At 36.0% G+C, this 20953-nt stretch overlaps 1 protein-coding gene across 1 annotated transcript in view; it reads left to right on the top strand.

Annotated features, from left to right (window-relative positions):
• The window catches only part of LOC149782723 (CD109 antigen-like), a 264351-nt gene that overhangs the window by 51233 nt on the left and 192165 nt on the right, over positions 1 to 20953 (top strand). Inside the window, exons 3-5 of the mRNA XM_089934226.1 lie at positions 10048 to 10205; positions 18363 to 18388; positions 19317 to 19485. Coding sequence (XP_089790352.1) covers positions 10048 to 10205; positions 18363 to 18388; positions 19317 to 19485 — 353 coding nt within the window. The remainder of the gene's footprint in view (positions 1 to 10047; positions 10206 to 18362; positions 18389 to 19316; positions 19486 to 20953) is intronic.

Here is a 20953-nt window from a genome sequence, read left to right on the forward strand (position 1 = left end):
AAACTTAACCTCAACAATCTCTAATTTCTGCTTTTTATCTTTCTATGCAATTAGGATGTTCTGATAACTTATTACAATAATCGTAGAAGGAGCTGAACTAACGTACACTTCAAAGTGTTGCAAAGCCAATATCAGAGCCAAACATTTCTTCTCAACTGCGAAATAATTTCACCAGTGCGTTTTTAATAGTTTAGAAAATCAACACACTGAATGATCCATACCATTTTTGCCTCCTTGATTCAACACTCCACAAACCGCTACATTACTTGCATCAACAGCAAATTTATAAGATTGACTGAAATTTGGTGCTGATAGAACTAGTTCAACCTTATCAAAGTCCCCCTGACATTTTTCAGACCAATGAGATTCAGTTTAAGTACTCAACAAAATTGTCACAGGTTCTCAGCATTTATGGACAAAATGGAGCAAAATATTCGATAACATCTAGCCATACTAAAATGTCTTATTAATTGCTTTTTACTGATAGCCTTCCCATTAACTTCTTTAGGTTGAACTTGACCATGTCATACGATATGTCCAAAGAATGTAATACAAGCACGGCAAAACTCACTTTTACTTAACTTAATTGTCAAATTTGCATCAATGAATTTTCGAATGGTTTCCAAGTGATCGTTCTAGGAAGCGTAATAGATAATGACGTCATCTATGTAAGCATCACATCTATCTAGGCGGGATGTTATCATGTTCATAAGCGCTGAAAAGTTGAGGAACGTTTCATACCAAACGGCATGACTTCATATTGATAAAGTCCATCAGGAGTTACAAATTATGAAATTTTCTTTGCTGTTTCCGTTAGTGGTAGTTGCCAGAATCCTTTCAAAAGGTCAAACGTGGTCAAATTACTTTGCATTTCCAGTCTTGACAATATAATCTTCAATTCTTTACATAGGAAATAAATCTGTTTTGGTGACACTATGCACATTCCTATAGTCAGTACACATATGGAAAGTATAATCTAGTTTCGGCAAAAGAATACATGGTGAATTCCAGTTATATTGGTTCAGTTCTGTGAAATCATTCTCCAACAAATACTGAATTTATTTTCCATACATTTCAGCATGAGAAAATTCATCATTTTAGAATTTTGTTTCACTGGTGTAGAAAGTACAGTTTCAATGCCATGGTAGATGTATTGAACAGTTTTGGAACATATAGAAACAAGTGCTCATATTGACATGCTAACAATTTTAGTTCATTCGTTTCCTGTTGCTCTAGATGCAAACGTTTCTGGTCCAGATAGTTCGATATTTCAGAATTACGACAATTGGGTGAACTAATCGCTACAGTCAGATTGCATTCCATCATTTAAATCCTCATTATGTGGGACAGGTACAGCTAAATCAATTGAGCAATTAATAGGAGTATCTCTATCGGCATACTTCTTTAACATATTTATATGACAATGTTGTTTCTGTTTCCTCCTCAGGAAAGCGTTAATGATATAATTTAAGTCAGTTAGTTCCTTTTGAAAAGTATAAGTCCCATAATGTTTAGTCTGAAGATGATTTCTAGCTATTGCCAAGAAATGCAGAACTTTATCACCAAGCTGAACTCTCCTTTCTTGCATAGTTCTGTCATGCCTTAATTTCATTCTTGACTCAGTAGAATAAAGATTAATTCTTGCTAATTTACAAGCCTTCGATAACTTGTATCTGAAATCAGAGACGTAGTAAAGGCGATAAATTTCGGAATCGTCGAATGTTTGAAGTTTGTCTTTTAATAATTTCAATAGTCTACCGACAGTATGTGCGAAAACTAATTAAAAAGGATTAAAACCTAATGATTCTTTAATTGACTCCGTAACATCAAATAGCAGTAAAGGAATACCCTCATATCATTTTTTCTGCACCAAAGGAATATAACCGCATCACATTTTCTAAAGTTTGAAGACATCTTTCAAAAGGTCACTGACCTTCAGGGTGATAGGCAAAATATTTAAACTGTTGAATACCTAACTCATGCACAACGTGTTGGGAAATTCCACACACAAAATTTATTTGACCCTTGATCAGACTGGACATATTTGGGGAGGCCAAAAGCTATAAAAAACTTATCAAAGCTTTCATTTTAGTTTGAATATTTAGATTCCTGGAAGGAATAGCCCCTGGAAATCTTGCGCACACGCACATTATGGCTAACAGGAAATAGTTGCCCGACTTAGTCGTAAGTGAGGGACATAATCAGTCTATCATTATTCTGCTGAAGGGTTCGTCAAATGCAGGAATAGGTTGCAGATGAATCTTAAATATCTTATAATTCTTTTCACTGCAGTTTCATCTGTCTAACATCTCTCTCTCTCTCTCTCTCTCTCTCTCTCTCTCTCTCTCTCTCTATATATATATATATATATATATATATATATATATATATATATATATATATATATATATATATATCCTTTATCTTTGTATCTGCTTCTCTTACATCATCTCTCTTTCTGCATTTTCCTCTCCTTTTCCTCTCTCTGGAGTAGTATTCCTCTTTCTTCTTTTTCTCTCTTCTTCGTCCATTCCTTTCTCTGTATTTGTATATTTATCTCTCATTTTCTGTTTTCTTAATTTGCATTTCCTTCATATCGTTCTGAAGTTGGAGCTTTCATAACTCTAATTCCATCTTTTGTTGTTGCAATACTTTTAATTTCCTATAAAAAAATCAGATTTAGATTTGCAAATCAATCCAAAAAACACTTTTACCCAAACATTGAACCAAAATATTCTTTATATCTTCCTTCGTTAAATGATCTTTAGTGATAGAAAGATCATGATGTCTAGCAAGCTCAAGAAACTCGTCCTATTTCAAGGATTCTATCACTTCCTGAGAATGATTTTAAACAATGGTCTCCTTTTAGATAACTTTGTGAAAGTTTGTTGTTTGGACTACTATGTGAAATTAAAATCTCTACCAGATACAAAGGAAATTCAAAAAACAAAATAAATTCAAATTTCATAAGCAATTTTAATTTCTCTGAAATATTTTAAGGAAATTCAGTACCTGGAGGAGCTCCCAGTTTTCTGTTACAAGTCTATGGTCTTAAACTAAGTAAAAGAAAAAGCATAACCATGCTTAGTATAATTCACCAAGCAATTTATTTTTTAGAATATAAAGTGAAAATTTGAAAGAAACGTATAGCATTGTGAAATAAATCTCAGATAATCCTAACCTTTTTTTATCGGAAGTCCTAACGTATAGAGTGTTCCGAATAGATTTCAGAGGTCTCACGAATGATTCACAATCTTGAAAGTACTGATGTGCCAATAGTCTTGAAGTATTGCATTTATATAGTCCAGATTGTCTTTGAAAGAATCATCAATAATCCCCAAAGTAATGTTTTAGTCCAATAAGTCAATGAGCACTTTGCAATTCCAATGTATGATTTAAATAAATGATTCTTCTAAAATTATTACTAAATTCAATTAAACAACTGATATTACGGTAGGAATTAATAATTTTGATGTTAGCTCTATATAAAACAATAAGACAAAATAACATGACCAGGATGTGTGTCAAAAGACCACGTCAACATGTTTACAATAAAAATTTAAAGGGGAAAAAACGTTGGTCCTGAACTCAAATACAATTGAACGTGTTGTTTCCTAATCACCATTGTTCTAAAGTATAATCTGCTTTCTTAGACAAAGTTTAACTAAATAATGTGTTGTTTACAAATGACATTTCAATACAATCTACAATTATGGACAAAAGTTTGAAACAAATACAGCGTCCTCTCAGCTACGATGGCAAACATCTTTTTCTCGACACCGCGGACAGGGATATCATTATCAGATCTTCCTACGAAGAATATTATCATCACATGCTTTGTATATTTAACCTTTACATTAATCATACATTGTGTACATGGGATTGGTCCACCACCCTTACAAACTGCAGCAGAGTATAATCCACAATACTCATATGCGTATCGTCGCTCGCACTTTGATGTGTTTCCAAAGAAAAGCCATGTGCAGTGACCTTTTCCAATCATATATAATATATCATTTCATTTTTAAGTATGTGGTTTTGCAACTTACACACGAAATTCACCGACCTTGGCAACACCTGCTGATAATCTTGCAAAACGATGTAAAACCGCCTAAAACAAACTGTCTCAAACGATCAAGAAATAATTCCTTAAACCTGAACAACGTCTGTATTGAAATTGTATGTCATACTGAAAATTAACCGATGAAGCTTTGTAATAGAAGGTGTTGACACACTAATACATACGACTCTGAGTGATATTAATCTAAAAGATATCAAAACATGAAGAGAACAACATGATTATAATTTAACAGGTATGGATAGATTACCAAAGAACGGACTACGAAAATTGAAGAGTTACAAAATTAGATGAAGGATAACAAAAATAAGATAATAGATGCACATGATATGTTTAATTTAATACCTCTCCACCTAGATTAATTTGCATTCCTGTTTCAATAATTCATCTGTATCATTAATCTGTTTTTGTAATAACTGTAGAGTTTCAGCACAATTTCCCACATCATCTACATACAATAAGGCAAAGAGCTCTGGAATAGGCTTTGTGATGAAATTACTACTATTGCACTTAGTTCGTAACGTTTGAACTAAATCATCAATTAAAAGTAAGAAAAGATTTGGGCTTAAAACACATCTTTGTTTTGTAAACTGCATTGCAATTAAATATCCGGTTAGTCCATTTGGTATTCGTACACGGTTTTTCAGAAAAGAATACATATTTTTAAAACATGTAAAATATTTCCCTAAATACATTGCTGCAAAAATCTATACATAAAAGTAAAACCTACCAAATTTACATATATAGTTCTAGATAATTGCATTCAAACTGAGCATATTATCGCAAGTGCTGTACTGTTTTACAAAACCAGCCTGATACTCATAAGATCATTGCTTATTGCCCATCTATACAACCGTTTCTTAAATATAGATGTGAATAATTTGCAGAGTGCATTTATTAGGTATATTCCCCTTGTAATTGCAGGATTAGTTTATACTCACATTCTTAAATATCGGATATATTGTTCTTTCTGACCACTCTTTCGGAAAGCCACCCGTTTTAAAGAGCTTATTAAAGAGCCCGTTAAGAAATGAAGCTATCCATGGTAAAGTTAGCTGGTAAAATATGACAGTAACCGGGACCTGGAGTTTAATTTTTAAAGAGTGAACGCTACCAATTATTTCTTGATTTGTAATTATTTTATTCCATACAAAATTGTCAGTCTCATTTCTTGTAATACCCTCATCGTCATCCATATTTGCATTTTTGCTAGACATAAAAAAGAATTAAAAATGTTAAAACCAGTCATTCTTTGTTGCTTTAAATGCACTTACATTTACCCTTTAATCTTTAAAGTGAGTTTCTACTACGAACATAAGCGTCTAGATGCAAAGTGAGGTTTGAAAATCAATATTTTCTTAAAAGGTGAAATTTCCTCTGTTAGCGTTATCGCAGTCTTGCTCCCACCACGAGGGATGTAAGCTCTGCGGTAAAACTGGACACTTCTGTGGATGCATTTCAATTTAAGATCCTTATAAAAGGTCTCAAACCTTTATACACAATCGTTGATATTTAAATGTAGTAAATCGATCATATCACAGGCATGTTCAATAATTTTCGGCGCAAAAGGTCGGAAAAATGATTCGCTATTTTTGTCTTTTAGTCAAAATAATTGTCTATTATTATCGTCGTCAATGTCCTCAAAGTCACTGCTAACGCCACCTTCACATATATACTCATTTTATGCATGACATCTTGTAATCGGATCAATTTTACAACAATTATTTAATTTATCAGCAAGTTTCAAGCTTAAATAGATCGGAAAATTGGAGGCTTTGTCTCTGTCATCAATATGAAAATTTGATAAAAATAGAAACAACTATGTAGAGGCTACAACATAATCCACTATAATGAAGCCATTAAGTGCAATGCATACTACATTTCCATTCTTATCGTTGAAAAGCCTACCGTTAAGTACAGGTATAGTAAAAATTTGGCACATTTGTACAAAGCCAAACCAAATTTGTTAATTTTTCATTGTCTTTTGTGTTACTTCGCACAGAGAATTTATCGCCATCAATCATCTGCATTTAATATAGTTTCGAAAGTACCAACGTGACTGTAGTCAAGAAAATCTTTTATACAAGCTCTAATATCTCCCGAAGTACCAAAGCAGCTTCTTGATATATAGATTTTATTATTTCTAATTTTTCAGTAGATAAATCATTTCCCTTTTCTTTAGTATTGTCATAAATTGGCGATCTCATCAGAAAAATATATACAAATATAAGAACTATCCGATAGTATTTGTTAAATTAGGGGAAATATGAAACACGTCACATCTTACATATCACTGCATATTGTTTACACTATATCTTTATTTACCAGATGTTAACCAATGCATTTACGCCATCTTGAGTTCCTACCTATATTTTTCTTTTTACTTACATGGCTTCGAGCTTTATATCTCTAAACAAGTTATGAAACGCTTCCTCCGACATATACCATGTTTTGCAAAAACCTAATGTTCGAAACAGATACAATAAGAGACTAATTCAGCTCTATATTTGTATTATTAAGTCCCTCTATATTCCAGCGCAAGAAAGGAAAAATTGAATAACTACACAAATCATTGCAATTATTTACATTAGGGTGGCCTTGACATGCTCCCTAATCCTGCTTATAGCTCGTTACATTAACACTTTCCTTCTCTCGTCTGGCGTGTTGATTCACCGTATACTTACTTTTCAGTGGTAAGTTTCTTCGCTCTGATGCTCGCCGTGCCAACCGAACAAACCTCCTCTTTCTTCAAGTCATACATGTAAACCTGCCCTGCTAGAATCAGTTATTTTTATTTTTTATATCCGATTGTCTCGAATTCATCCATCTTTATTTTCTTTCATCATAAACTCACAGAGTGATTTCCTCTCACCTCGTATATACTGAGTGTAATCTTCTAATACACGGTTGTGTAATGCGGTCTCTGTTCTTATACAAGGTAAAGATGGTTATGATAGGTGAATATCCCGTGCTCTGCGTGCCTAGTATATGGACGTCAGCCTTTGTGCCTTCTCGATATTATGCGTGTGGTTTATATGATGTTGTTGTTGTTGTAGGGTTTAACGCCATTTTTCAGCACAAGATAGGCTATACATGGCGGCCAGTATAATTGGTGGAGGAAGAACCCTGGAAAACCCCGGGAAGAACCACCGACCCACGAGAAGCTACTGGCAGGCTTTCTCACGTACCAACGTTAGCCGAGGATGAGGCTCGAATTCACGCAGACAGAGGTGAGATGGCAGTGATCCGTAACGGCGAGCGCTTTAGACCACTCGGCTACTCGCGGCCCCTTGGTTTATCTGAAGGGTGTCTTGTATGAAAGTTTTCATTTTCTTCGCATCTTCTCACCTACATCACATAAGTCGTTAGCTGTGCCATATAAACCATGAAGATAAGATCATTTCTTCTATAGTTTTTCTCATATGTTTTAATGTTTTTTCCATTTTCTTTACCCGATTCCTTAATTTCAAAGTTTGCTCCAGAAGTTTTTTTTTTATTTTCCTCCCTTCGATCACGGGAAGTATCTTTTACATTTTGATTGGGTTCATTGTAAGTTTTGTTAACGTTTTTCAGTTCTGCTAATATTCTTGTCAGAACCTCATTAGTATCCATCAATGGAATTGACTGCGGTGAGGTTGTAAGGATCTCGACCCTGAGTGTTCCAGAATATCGTGTTGATAGCCTTGTGTATCTCGTCCCTACCCTTGTATTGAGCTCTGGGCAAGGGTTTTGCTCTATCGAACCTCTCACCACTAACAACAAAACCCACTGTGTGCGTGTGTGCGTGTGTGTGCGTGTGTGATAGACAAAATGCAATTATCTCCTTCCTTTTGATTCTGCGTATTAACGATATTTTATTTCCATTGATACTGAATGTGGGTAACATAAACTCTTTATAAAAATATTTCTCTTGATTGTGCAAAGTTGATACTTATTGTTCAATCGAGTAATTTCTTTAGCTTAAAATATTTTATTATTTTTCGTTTTGTTTTGTTTCTTACCAGAATTGATTTATATTTGTGTAGCGCGACTGAGCTTTCGTGATCATATTATTAAACTCGTATATAACCGTCTAATTATTCGTTTCTTTTATTTTTATTATTTATTTTGTTTTTATGTTTAGGGAGATTTGTAACCTTTAAGTTAATTCGTTTGCAAACTGACATCTTTTTAGTAATCTAATTGAATCCCCGAGGATGTCAGTCTCTGAGGAATGTGGTGCAGGTGGCTATCCTCTGGAACATGAGTCTTTCCTATATAATATCAAGGTGACTGGGATGTTGAATCGATTCATTCAGTTACAAGCTTGCCTTTAAGTCAAATTTTAGTATACGCAAACTACCACCTTAGGTATTACCAGTAGCATAAAAAGGGGGGTGGGTGGGTGACGGGTGGTTGGGCCGTGCGCCAGCGTTCTTGTGATCCAAAATCGAACACATCATCCAGTAGATGAAGGGTGCAGTCTAAGGCTTTAAGGAATTTAGCTACTTTTTGGTGATTTAAATAAATAAAGTATAGATATTTTTAGTGCATACATCATACTATTGTCATAATTTTATATTCTTTGGTTATAACATCTATTCATTGCAATATATAAGTCTGGAAGATTGTTACATGCACACTCTTTGCTGTAACGTTGTTTGTCAGTATCGAATATGGGTATACATATAACTGTTGGTGGAATCGTTAAATTCATAGAAGCAGATTATTACGTTGTATCATTATTCAAACCTATTCGTTTATGAATTAATATCATACATTACTAAAATTGAATTACACTGCACTTAAAAACAATCGACAGGTTAAAAAATTTGAAACATATTATACATACAATTATACATATATATATATATATATATATATATATATATATATATATATATATATATATATATATATATATATATATATATATATATATATATATCGCATTCATGGAATCATGTGTAATTGCGATTAATAATTGTACTTCCTTATTCTTCCCACGGCGATTCACCACACTATATATTGTTTATACTTTTTATTTATATTTTTTTGTATATTTTTAGTGTTGCATTTTGAAAATGCGGTGTATTTAGTGGTAGGCTCATAAGACTGTAGTGTTCATGTCGTTGCCAAATGTTTGGAAGTTATTTGCTTGCATTTGTAGCTGGGGAATTATCTATTAAATGGATACATTGTAACGCTTGGGCTCGACCAGAACTTGACGTGCATAATTGCTGAAATTACAAGTTCTGCCATATTTATCATTAGCTTTTAAGGTAGCATGTTATTGTTTGTTCAAATAAAGTTCTATATTTGCATGTTCACTTCAGCACCAAGCCTTTTTTAATTGCAGACATTTCGTACTATTTAACGAGTGAACGGTAATTTTGTTTCGCAACGATGAATTCATTGCTTTATATCTGCTGATTCGCTTGCGGCAAAAATGTAACAACACATATAAATATGGTGTCAGCATAATTTGCTTCCTCTGACACAAAGAAGCTGAACAATCTAATACGTGCACTTAAATATTACACGTATCGCCATTTAAAAGACATGAAGGTACACATGCCTATTAACCCTAATTTATGCAAAAAGTACCAATTCTTTGAGGTTTATTTTCAAATATTGGCATGAAATAAGTGTAAAGGTAAATTTTGTAGAGATGATCGGGTCATATTGTAAACGTGTAATGAAGTATTTAGCCATGTTTTTCTGAGCTGGCATGCCATTCTCGCTGCGAATACGAATTCTCCCTCACCGAGATATCGAACATCAATTCCTACTGCCATATCTATGGTAGCCTATGTATTAACAAAATAAACGATGTCGAAGGAATATTATTAAATGACTGAAAATGAAATGGAAATGTCTTCCCTCACTGTTTTTTTCTTAATGTCAACAAAGCGAATACCGTAATTGTATTTTGTTTTCACAACACGAGAACCTGTTTGAATATTTTAGCGCTATTAAACCTTTTTCAGTTCATATTGGATTGTAATACCAAAAGCTGTGGCACCTGGCGAACCATTTCCACTGGCTTTTACCTTCTACAATACCATGAAAGATGTTGTTGTCCAAGTGGATATTCTCGACCAATTCGATCATTCCATTGCAAGGAAGGACAAAACGTTTGCAAGCGGTACAGTATCCATATCTTTGTATGTCTATTCATCAATGTCTGTAACTGCCTGAATGTATATGTTTCTATCTCAGTCTCTAGCTGTTTGCCTGTCTCCAATTTTATCTACCTCTTTACATCTCAGATACGATATCATGAAGCCGTAGTTTTAAACTATCAAGGATGTTACAACTTAGGCAGACATTATTCTTTGAAATATGAACAAAGCAAACATAAGCTGTTCCATTTGATGTACAGTTGATTGACCATTAGTACTGCAGAATTATAATTTCTAGGTTCAGCAATATTATTTTCATCCTAAAGTCTGAACACCCGAGCGAGTGATATCATATCTGCAGCCTATTAGTGCAGTGTTGTAAGATAATTGAAGCAATATCAGGAGTAAATATTTAAGGTGTAGGATCATGTTCTGCAAAAGGTTTCACAATCGTGTAATGAAAACTACATACAGGATTGAATACAATAAGTCAAGAAAACATTAAATTTTTATAAACGCTAGAGCAGCTAAAATATCGAAATCATTGTCAGGTGAAATAATATCAGGAATGCTTTCTTTGATACGTGAATTTATTCCAATTGATAAAAAGACTACTTAATAGCAGGTGGAATAATATACTTTATTGCTTTTTTATCTAATAGATTTGAATTGCCAATTTCGACATTAAATGCTGAGTAGATAACCTTTATTCACATTTACAGTACGGTTCAGAATGATCACTATTCTACCGATTCCATAATATAAAATCATAACTGTTCTCTCAGACAAAAACACGATCTATCTAATAATGATGAATTTGGAATGATTATTATATGTCAGGTGATTTTCATCGATAAATTTGTTCATATAATACGCGAGAGTTGAATAAGGAGCAGAGATGAGTGGGACGGTTGAACACACCACTTGTTTTGTCATTCAAACAGTTGAAATAGAGCAACCGTCCTCCGGACATCCCATGGGGGCAGCCGTCTAAAATAGTGAACACAAAATAAAATGCCATTAAAGGGCTACTTTATGTGCCCCACAAAATATCGTTTTGAAAACATATAGCGATAAAATATATCAAAATACCCTTGGATATTAACATATATGCTTGGATTCTACCTGGAAGCATTGTTAGATGTACGGGAGCATACTGAAACGCACATGCGCAGTGCTCAGAAGTAGGGGAAATGATGAATGTAAATTGTGCATTATGCATAATAGGAATAAAGCCAAAGTAAATCTGTTGTATGTACTACGGAATTTACACCGTGCAAATGCGAGTTCGCAGGGATAAGAAAAATGTCAATCTGTGTGAGTCTCAACAGATATACATCATTAACTGGTAGCCAATTATTTTAGTCAGAGATAACTTTCGCTCTAACATGTAGGCAACCATTGGATGGCAGATACCAATACGATAAGGGCAATACGTAAAGACTACGAAGCACTCGTACGAGCCTGGCCTCCATACTACAGATTGACTCGCCAGAGCGCGCTACGCATGCAGAAGTTACAAACACTGAGGCGAAATGACGGGGATCCAAAAAGAAAGTAAAGTAAAATGATCATCTTAATGCTATCACGCTTAAGCTGCTAGAAAACTCATTTAATGTTGACAAAGTCGTTCCTTAATATGCACTTATGCCCCAAAGCATGGATTTGGAATGGTACCGCAGGTTTCATCATGCCAAGGATGAGTTTAATATATTTATTTAATATATTTATATTTTTGCGTCAAGTGTATCACCGAAAGTAGGAAGGTTGAGAAGGGTACGGCGAAGGACATGATTGACTCGTTGAGGCAGAACAGCGCATGAAAATGGAATTATAACTATCGCATATTAAACAATACACGACATTTTGGCTGGCATTGACAGTACCTACTACGGAAACATAACCGATGTCACCAGGGGTGTTATGCACCTAAGAAAGGATACCAGCTCTGGAACGGAAACCTATACTGCGAGGCGGAGCAATTGACAAAATATTTTTAAAACGCCACTAGAGGGAAAGACCGTCGCAGGAGGCTGAAGGAGTCGGACAGGTTAGTCAACGAACTGGATGACTTAGAAAAACCTTCAAGTGGGCGATCATACTAGGATGCATCTCTAGCCATCCATTCAATGATTATGACATGACTTGGATTGTCAATGATCGCCGTGAAAGGTACAATCGCGCGTATCTGACAGTATCCCGTGTGGAGTGCCTGTCTCCGCTCGAATGGATCGCTGCGCCACCGGTTGTGGTGGCCAAAGTTAGGCGAGCGCCACTTGAAACGTAACACAGCAAGGCTCGCTGTGAAGATACTTGTCGCGTATAAGCGGCAGGATAAGGCCCATAATCAATAGTTATATTGCTCAAAATAGATGAAGTGCCACTTCTCAGGCAAGAGCGAAATAACTGTCTGTGCAGATTACAACATCGACGTAGACCACCCAGAAAACGGCCATGTTCGTTCGAAGAGAAATGACAGGTTGACCTATTTGGAGTGCAACTACAAAAGTAGAGTAGCGCCTCTTTGTCCCTCAGATAATGGTCTCGACTAAAACAATGTGTATATTGACTAAGATCCTCTCCTAAACCTATTGGCCACATCAATGCCACAGCAGCGATTACTGCCTCAACCTGTACTTGCCCAATATCATTGTGTCTCTTGCCTGTGAGGTGTGTAACCTCAACCATTTAGGCAGCCACAACGGCAGGCATTTGTCGAACTAAGTTAGTGTTCTATGGTTTATGGAACTAAACTATTTGCTATTCTTTATTGTTCTGGATCTTCCATCTCGGCAGGGGAAAACTTGCTTTTGCTTGCTCTCTGCTAAAGGATGGGTCCGTCTGCAAATATCATACACGTCTAACCCTTTTATATTTGCCTGAGAGAAGAATATATTTGAGCCAGAGAATACGAGGGCGTTAACAATTGCCCCGTCGGTCATTAGAGCAGCACAGCAATTAGGCAGCCGTGTTGAAATAGGCATGAATTATGCCTTACCTAATTAGCATGTAACCAAGTGTATAAGGGTAACGGCATTTGCTGAGTCTTCAAAGTCTGTTTTATTCTCAGCAAACGTTTGGCCATTATCTTATACCTAACGTCAAAGCCTACAAAGCACTGCACCATTGTACAATAGGTGGAGTAGACATGCTGCAAGACCACTGTTCCATTTTAATAGGCTCGTGTGTGTGTCTAATAGTGTCTTCAATCGTATGACGTGTTTGTTTTTCCTCCTAACCCACGGCTAATTGGCATTTGTCCTTCAGTTTGCCGCGGGATAAAGCATCCAAGAGATTAGCCATTAAAGCTAGGCTCCCACATGAAACATGCGATTGCACCGTGTTTGCTGCTGTTTCAGCTCCTAGGCTCCTATCGTTTCGTTTACAATTTACGAGACACCCGAAAGAAAGGCACAATCGTCGATTAGTAAGAGTGTGGTGGTTTCTGCTAATGTTTTAGCGATCGAACATAGTTAGGAATCCTGATTATATACGTCAGGGTTGACAGTAAATATTCCTGCATATTTTCCCTCTTGTACCCACAGCCGATTGCAAGCCTTGTTAAGATGTATTGTCGGGTAGATGACGATAATGATACAATCGAAGTGGCACATAGGTGTAACTCGGAAAATGAAAAACAAAAGCAGCCATTCAGATGATAATAAAATTGAAGTGACCCTTAAATGGCGATTCAAGAAACTCCCATGCATATGCTTTTACCATGGTAGGGGAGGAGATAAACGATCCATATCGAGTCATCTGGCTGTACATTATCAAAGAATTGGCGGCCAGCTTACCACATGCCAAACAGAAACTGACCATTTCTTATATGTAACTTCTAATGACCTCATGCCATTTACAAGAAAGAATTTATTTTGTTTAAATTCACCACTGTTTCTCGACAGAAGCTCAGTGGTCCTGATGGATTCATTTGCCATAATTGTAACGCCAAATTTCCCCCTTATGATATTGCGCCGGCCCTGACACTTTGTTTGGCTCCAAAAATATTCTGTATCGCGATTAAATTGTATGGTCTTCGAAAAGTGTGGCCTTCGCCTATAGGGAGTTTAGGTTGATGTTCCACTTAGTTTCAGTCTTATTTAATATCGCCCTGCTATTATGCAGCACTCTGGTGGACATTATAACCATTTTCTCCTTGTACTGTTGCCTAACCATGCGTGCAAGTTCTGAGATTTTTTCAACGTCTAACTCCAATGAGATACCGTTGACGGTGCAGATGTATCGTTTTATGGCGTTCTGGATCACCCTTCCGTAGGTTCTGAACGTCATCTCAAAGGTTAAACTGTCTGAGAAGTAGTATGGTGTGTGGTCATGTAGCAGCTTAATGTCGAGTGGCACTAAGAAGCGGTTCCCAAATGCGGAGACGATAGATGCATTGATTTCGATATCTTTGTTGACATTTTTATCATCAACACGTCGGACAGTAATGTGGGTGTACCAAATGACCTGACAAATCGTGTTTTCCTTTCTTTTTGAGTCACTCTAAGATCTTGTCTTCTTTACGATGGCGCAGTCCTGGTTTATCACGTTTCGATGGCTTGCATGTCTCCTGTGCATCCGCTTATCAATCAGGTAGTTCTTGTCACAATCATATCGTTACCATTTTGGTTGGAAAATATGCTTTCTCATATGGCGCTAGAGTTGTTGGTAACAACAATATGGTACGTGTTACCCTCACAACAGGCTCTCGGCGGATGGAACATAGCGGATCGAGTTTGTTTCTGTATTTAGACATGCAATTTGTACCATTGGAGTTTACGTGCCATTTCTTCAGCAAACGAGAATTGGTTCTGCAGCGTAATACAAATAAAATAAGCACATGGCTGATGGCGGCCTTGAGATGGGGTAGTGGTGGTTTGTTCCTCGTGAGTTGTACCAAAGTAAATGAGACAGAAAATTGTCAGCGAGGACGAATTCTTGGGCCGGAGGTATGCACGGGCCAGCCGATATACCCACATGAATCCTAAAACGATATCTACCTGAATTTGATAAAACGAGTGATATCCTGGAAAGCGCGAAATCAGCTTAAATTGTATTGTTGTAAAGTGAATGTTGAACTTGATTTGTACTGAAACATTAAAATAATCCACAAAATGTCTTGCCCACAACATGTGGTTGATTTTGTTCGAGAGTTAGACATGAAGAAGAAGTCGTTGTTGGCTGTTGGCTGAGGAAAACAAAACTCATCACAGCTCGAAAAGAGATCCCAACCGACAACGGCACCACCGTTGGTGTGACGCCATAGCATGAGCATCCCGCTTCAGTGGGATCAGATGACACAGAGTTCATGGGGAAGCAGGAAGTAGCACAGGAACCTAACAGCTCCCAAAGCGAGAGATCACTGAAGTCGCTGTTGTGGGATTCAAGCCAATTTTAGCGCATGGCGGCCAGTATAACTGGTTGAGGTAGAAACTGGAGAAACACAGGTAAGAACCATCGACCCACATAAAGTAACTGGCAATATACACATTGGCCGAGTCCCAGACTTGAACCCAGGTGGACAGAGATCAGATGTCGGTGAAAGGTAAATGCTAGTGCTTTATCCGCTCAGTCACGTGGTGTCAACGTGGGGATTGATGGATGAGTGCACAAGTATAGTAACTTCTCAAAGCTGCAGAGCTTGATAACGACATGTCCATAAAAATCTGAAGTGCGGGAAAGCACATGAACTAGTCAATGAGGACAGGGAAGAGAAAATGAGAAAATCTCGAATACGAAGGCGGGCCACAGCTAGAGGCTTCAATCAATAATCGAGAACCAAATGAAAGGAAACAAAAGCCAAAACACCTAGAGTAGCTGGCTAATATGCTCAAAACACTGGCTGTAGTAGCGGCTGCGGCTCTGCCTGGAATTATTTGGTCAAATATGTTTTTCTTGGTGAAGACTACTGTCAATACTCTCGGCTGCCAGGCCAAAAATCTCGTGGTGCATGTCATATCTTTTGCCGTTCTCTGCTCAAGTTTGTCTTAAATGAAAGACATGCGAGAGGGATCAGCATTTCGAGGAAAATAGGTCCCAACATGATGCTGGAAACGACTTGTGTCGATGTTATGACTTCGCAATCTTCGGTTATTTTCGGCGTCTGTATGTTTTACATAGTGCTGGTTTGTGGCCTTGCTCCAGTCATTCCAGCTCAGGTGGGGTCAAACCCGACCTCTTCGTGTATCGTTTGCTGTGGTTACGTCGCAAGTTTTATACTTTGCACATTGACAAACATTTGTGCGGGTATTCTTTCCAAACTAATGTCAGTACTGGTAACTATCGTAACTGTTGCCATGTTGTCGTCTGCAACAAGACGATCTTTGTTATACACCGCATAGCTACCACCTTTAAGCTCCATATCAGTCATGATCAGGCCTCCCCACACGACGTAACCTAGCTTGTTTGTATATTGCTTAAACTGTATATAGATGTTTAACAAATAGTTATAAATTTAATAAAATTTAGTTAAATCTGACAAATCATTAATTCGTCCTGTCCCTCCTGGAAATCGATTAATTTGAAATTCTATTCACCCGCAGTGACCCAAGAGAAAGTTTATCTACATTGAAGGAAACTGCCTTGTACATACGATTGACTTCTCCTGTGCCCCACTATCCGATTGTATATACACAACAAATCCCCTAATAGCAAGATTAGAATGATGTGAGAGCGCTGAAACATACTGGTCTGCTTTCATTGTATATTTAGCATGGTATTCATTTGAACATGCATAGTGTTGATCGATTATCATAAACCGGTGACTTTTTTCCAAAATAAAATACCTGATTCGTTTTTGTTTCATTTTTTATGTGGGATTTTTCGGGGGAGAGGAATTTTATTATTTGTGTTATGTAATATATATATATATATATATATATATATATATATATATATATATATATATATATATATATATATATATATATATATATACAAGGATGTATATATATAATTCATGTAATTCATTTTTTAAATATGATTATTACTTTACAATCTTTAATCAATTTAAAGACATTGTTGGCAGGCAAAAGTCATACAGTTATTATTCTGAATGGGCAGTAATTTTTATTTACTTTCTCAGCAAATTAAAAGGTGACGGTAACAATATTAGAAATAACACAATTTGTACGAGGCAAAGCGTATCTTAAAAGTATTGCGAGGCCTTTGTGACTTGAATGTAAAGCTATGAGACTGATCCCCCAGACGAAATCCCTTAATCTCAAAGTCTTGGTATCAAATCGTTCCAGTAGTGTCAAAGTCCATATCAAATAGGAGTTAAATTCATACACGTGAATGTATTTATGGTTTGAATTACCTCAGGAATTTATATCTTTGTATTGCCCTAGAAACTCCAGAAGGATTGAGTTGCAATATGTGTTATCTTTGAAGGCGACAGTCACCACAACTGGATGCAAGAAACATAACGAAGAATGGTCTAGGATTTTGTGATAGATATTGGCCAGAAGATGACCTTTCATAACCCAAACAATTCAACTTATTTCCGTCTAATATTTCGGTATAATCCTTAGTCACGGGCACTTTGATATTTCGTAGCGCTGTATATTTCCAAATTAAACATTTTTGGTACACCGTCTATTTTAGCCGACCATCCTCGTGTGGTAAAGGGCTGTCGGGACCAGCAACGTAACCGTTTATTTTGGCGAAACGCGTGGTATATTCATCTCCTAACCCTACAATCACTGCCCCGTTGGTTAACCCTCCCCCCCACCAACTGGTTCCCAGCTTATGTCTGTCTTTGTATTATATTTAAATAGTCTTGCTTTGAAAGATGCTTGTGGTACTTAAATCCACCTTTTGCGTTCACAAAAAGCAATTGTCCCAGGTGTCGAACAATTTTTCCATGAAGTTAGGACACTAATAAAAAATATAAATTGCCTATGGTTACAAAGATAAGATTGGCGTAGGGTGAATAGAGGATAGTGTTGATGGGTGTTCGGCAAAAGATGTTTATTAAGACCTGTTTGTTTTGATTTGTTTGTGAGATTGTGTTTTAACATCACGCTACATTTTTTGCGTTCTTACCAGATGAAATGGATAAAAGATGGGACACAGCATTATTTATTCATTTATGTATTAATTTATTTAGTTATTTTTGTATTTAGTTATTTTTCTTTAATTTATTTATGCAGTTATTTGTTTGTTTACTTATCTCTTAGGTTCATCTGATATCCTAACAATCCAGGTGGGTAATTTCACTACTGATATATAAGTTTCGGCCTTTTTAACGTCCTTGTAAAACCGCAAATCTTCCTTACTAATACATATTCAGTAAGCAACCGTACATCTTTATTGTTAGATCGTATGACCGGGTTTTCCAAAAGTGTATTATTGGAGCTATCACAAATAACATACATTCCAATTTACGCACCCTAGTACTACAGACAAGTAATATATGCCTAATTGAAAGAGGAAGCTGCACAAAAAATGAGAAGCAGGAAGTCAAATATTTGTCTTTTAATATTTAGAACATGCTGTGTGCACGAAAGAATGGAAAAGAATCAGATAAATATGATGGTTTGAGATATTTGAAACACGTTCTTCTTAAATCACACTTTCCTTGACAATCGCGATTTAATTTTAATGTGAGTGCAGCCATCATAGAGATTGATGTACGGCACTTCTTATAAAAGGACATGAATTATAATATCTTTGAATAGATTGAACCCTTTTTACTCATTTACGTTCATGTTGCATTTTGTATTTCTGGTGCATATCTATATCAAGAGTTTATCCAACTGTTAATAGTGAGGGTGTTTATTTTTAACTGATGAGCGCATTTTAATCCAAAAATGTATACACTGTAGGCCTGATTTAGAGGTATTGGTTTCAAATATACTGTATGCATTTATAAGGCTATCCAGTCCTTTAATTTAGTTTCTTTTAATTATCTTTAAAGTACCTTTAAGAAATATATCAGACAGTATCTATGTAGCAGTCCCTATATATATATATATATATATATATATATATATATATATATATATATATATATATATATACCATGTGTAAAAATAACCTAGCTGTTAGTGGAAGCTGTCCTACGAGCATGCTACCCTCACACCTTCATTGCGTGATTTAAAAATAAATGCCTATGCTGTTTTCTATCACAGATCCCATATGGTGTAAACTACCAAGACACGTATAGTATTGCAGTGAGAATGCAGTCAGATTTTTACGTTATTGAGAAGGCTTCTGTCAACTTAGATCGTGGATACCGCCCTGAGACATTCCAACTCTTCGTACAGACTGACAAAGCCGTGTATAAACCTGGCCAGACAGGTATGTTAAACTAGTCGGGCATAAAAGACCTTATCGGAAATTAGCAAAGCATCATGAGTAAAATGAGACAAAAATTCGCCATTTTTCTTAATCGACTTCGACAAGCAACTGTCTTTAGTAATTTAAACCTTACTAAGAATTGACTGCATAGATAATATGTGTACTGATTGACATTCTGTGAGTACCGAAGGAGGATGTCACGAGGACATCAACAATTTAATGATAATAATGATAGGTTACGTTATACGAATGTTTTGCCTAGGGCACTTGGGTATTATTATAAAAACCTGGCAATTTTTCTCTCCATGCATGCTTTATGTGCATCACGTTCCGTCTTGGAAATGACAAGACATGAAACTCGGTATTACTACCTTGCAACATTAAGGAATTCATAACTATTTATACTTACCTTGAGATATAAATGAAAACAAAATCATCGTGGTAATTACTTTACACGAACAATGATTTGTTAACTTCCCGAAACTAGCTAAAATGTGAAGATCTCACTTTAGTGCTTTGTGGTAATAAGGGGTATGCACTGCTACATCATTACAGGTGCTGGAAGTCATGGCTATGATGGTGTGGTTTGTCTTTACTCAATAAAACAAAATTTTTATTTAATCTTTTCTTGTCATTTACTTAGTATAATAAAATACGTACAAAATGTTTGAGAGGTTCTGTCCATTAAATATGAGGATTTGTAGTTTTAGAACTTTCAAGCCCTCGATGTGGAAAATGTGGATGGACGACATTTATATACAAAACATAAAGATAGTCTGGTTTAAATATTTTAACTCAGCTTTGAGCCCGACAAAAAGCCAGTCAAAATACTAGCTGCAACCTGGACTTAAAAGAAAATCGATTTCTTCCACTAATCCATCGCTGTCCAAAACAACTATTTCCTACATAAAACATCCTTCTGGTTTTCAATAATATAGTGAATATCATACCATCTGATCTACTGTGAAAACATTCTTCCGTTGAAGGGTTGGCTTAAAACTTCTCTGTGTGTATACTAATTACATTTCTTTTATACATTGCAAGTTATTGTCTACGATTTACGTACCACTAAATATGCTCATTATCCTTCATGTATTTCTTTTAGAGAATGAACAGTGTCAGGGCACGGAAGAAATTGGGCTATTGTATATCAGTCAGGAATGTTTAGTATATGTGTACCTTTGAGTGTCCAAGAGCGTATGGGTAATACTGACGTTTCTAATCACTGAAAGGAAGCTGATGTGTTTTTCTTGTTCTGAAAAATATGTTAAGGAGGAGTAAAATGATGAACACAGTCGTTTAAACACCACAAGTGGCGGAAATTGTTGTCGAATGTGTCAACTAATTAATAGTGCTTTGTTGTATAGATGTCTTTTTGTGACCTAATCATCCAACTCATTCGATGTGGTCAATGGCTTAGTCTCTTCCGCTATGCAAACCACGTTTTAAAATAAAATTGTATTCAGTA

This window comes from Sinohyriopsis cumingii, chromosome 15 (genome assembly GCF_028554795.1).
Source record: "Sinohyriopsis cumingii isolate HCF-2022 chromosome 15, ASM2855479v2, whole genome shotgun sequence".
Taxonomy (NCBI): domain Eukaryota; kingdom Metazoa; phylum Mollusca; class Bivalvia; order Unionida; family Unionidae; genus Sinohyriopsis; species Sinohyriopsis cumingii.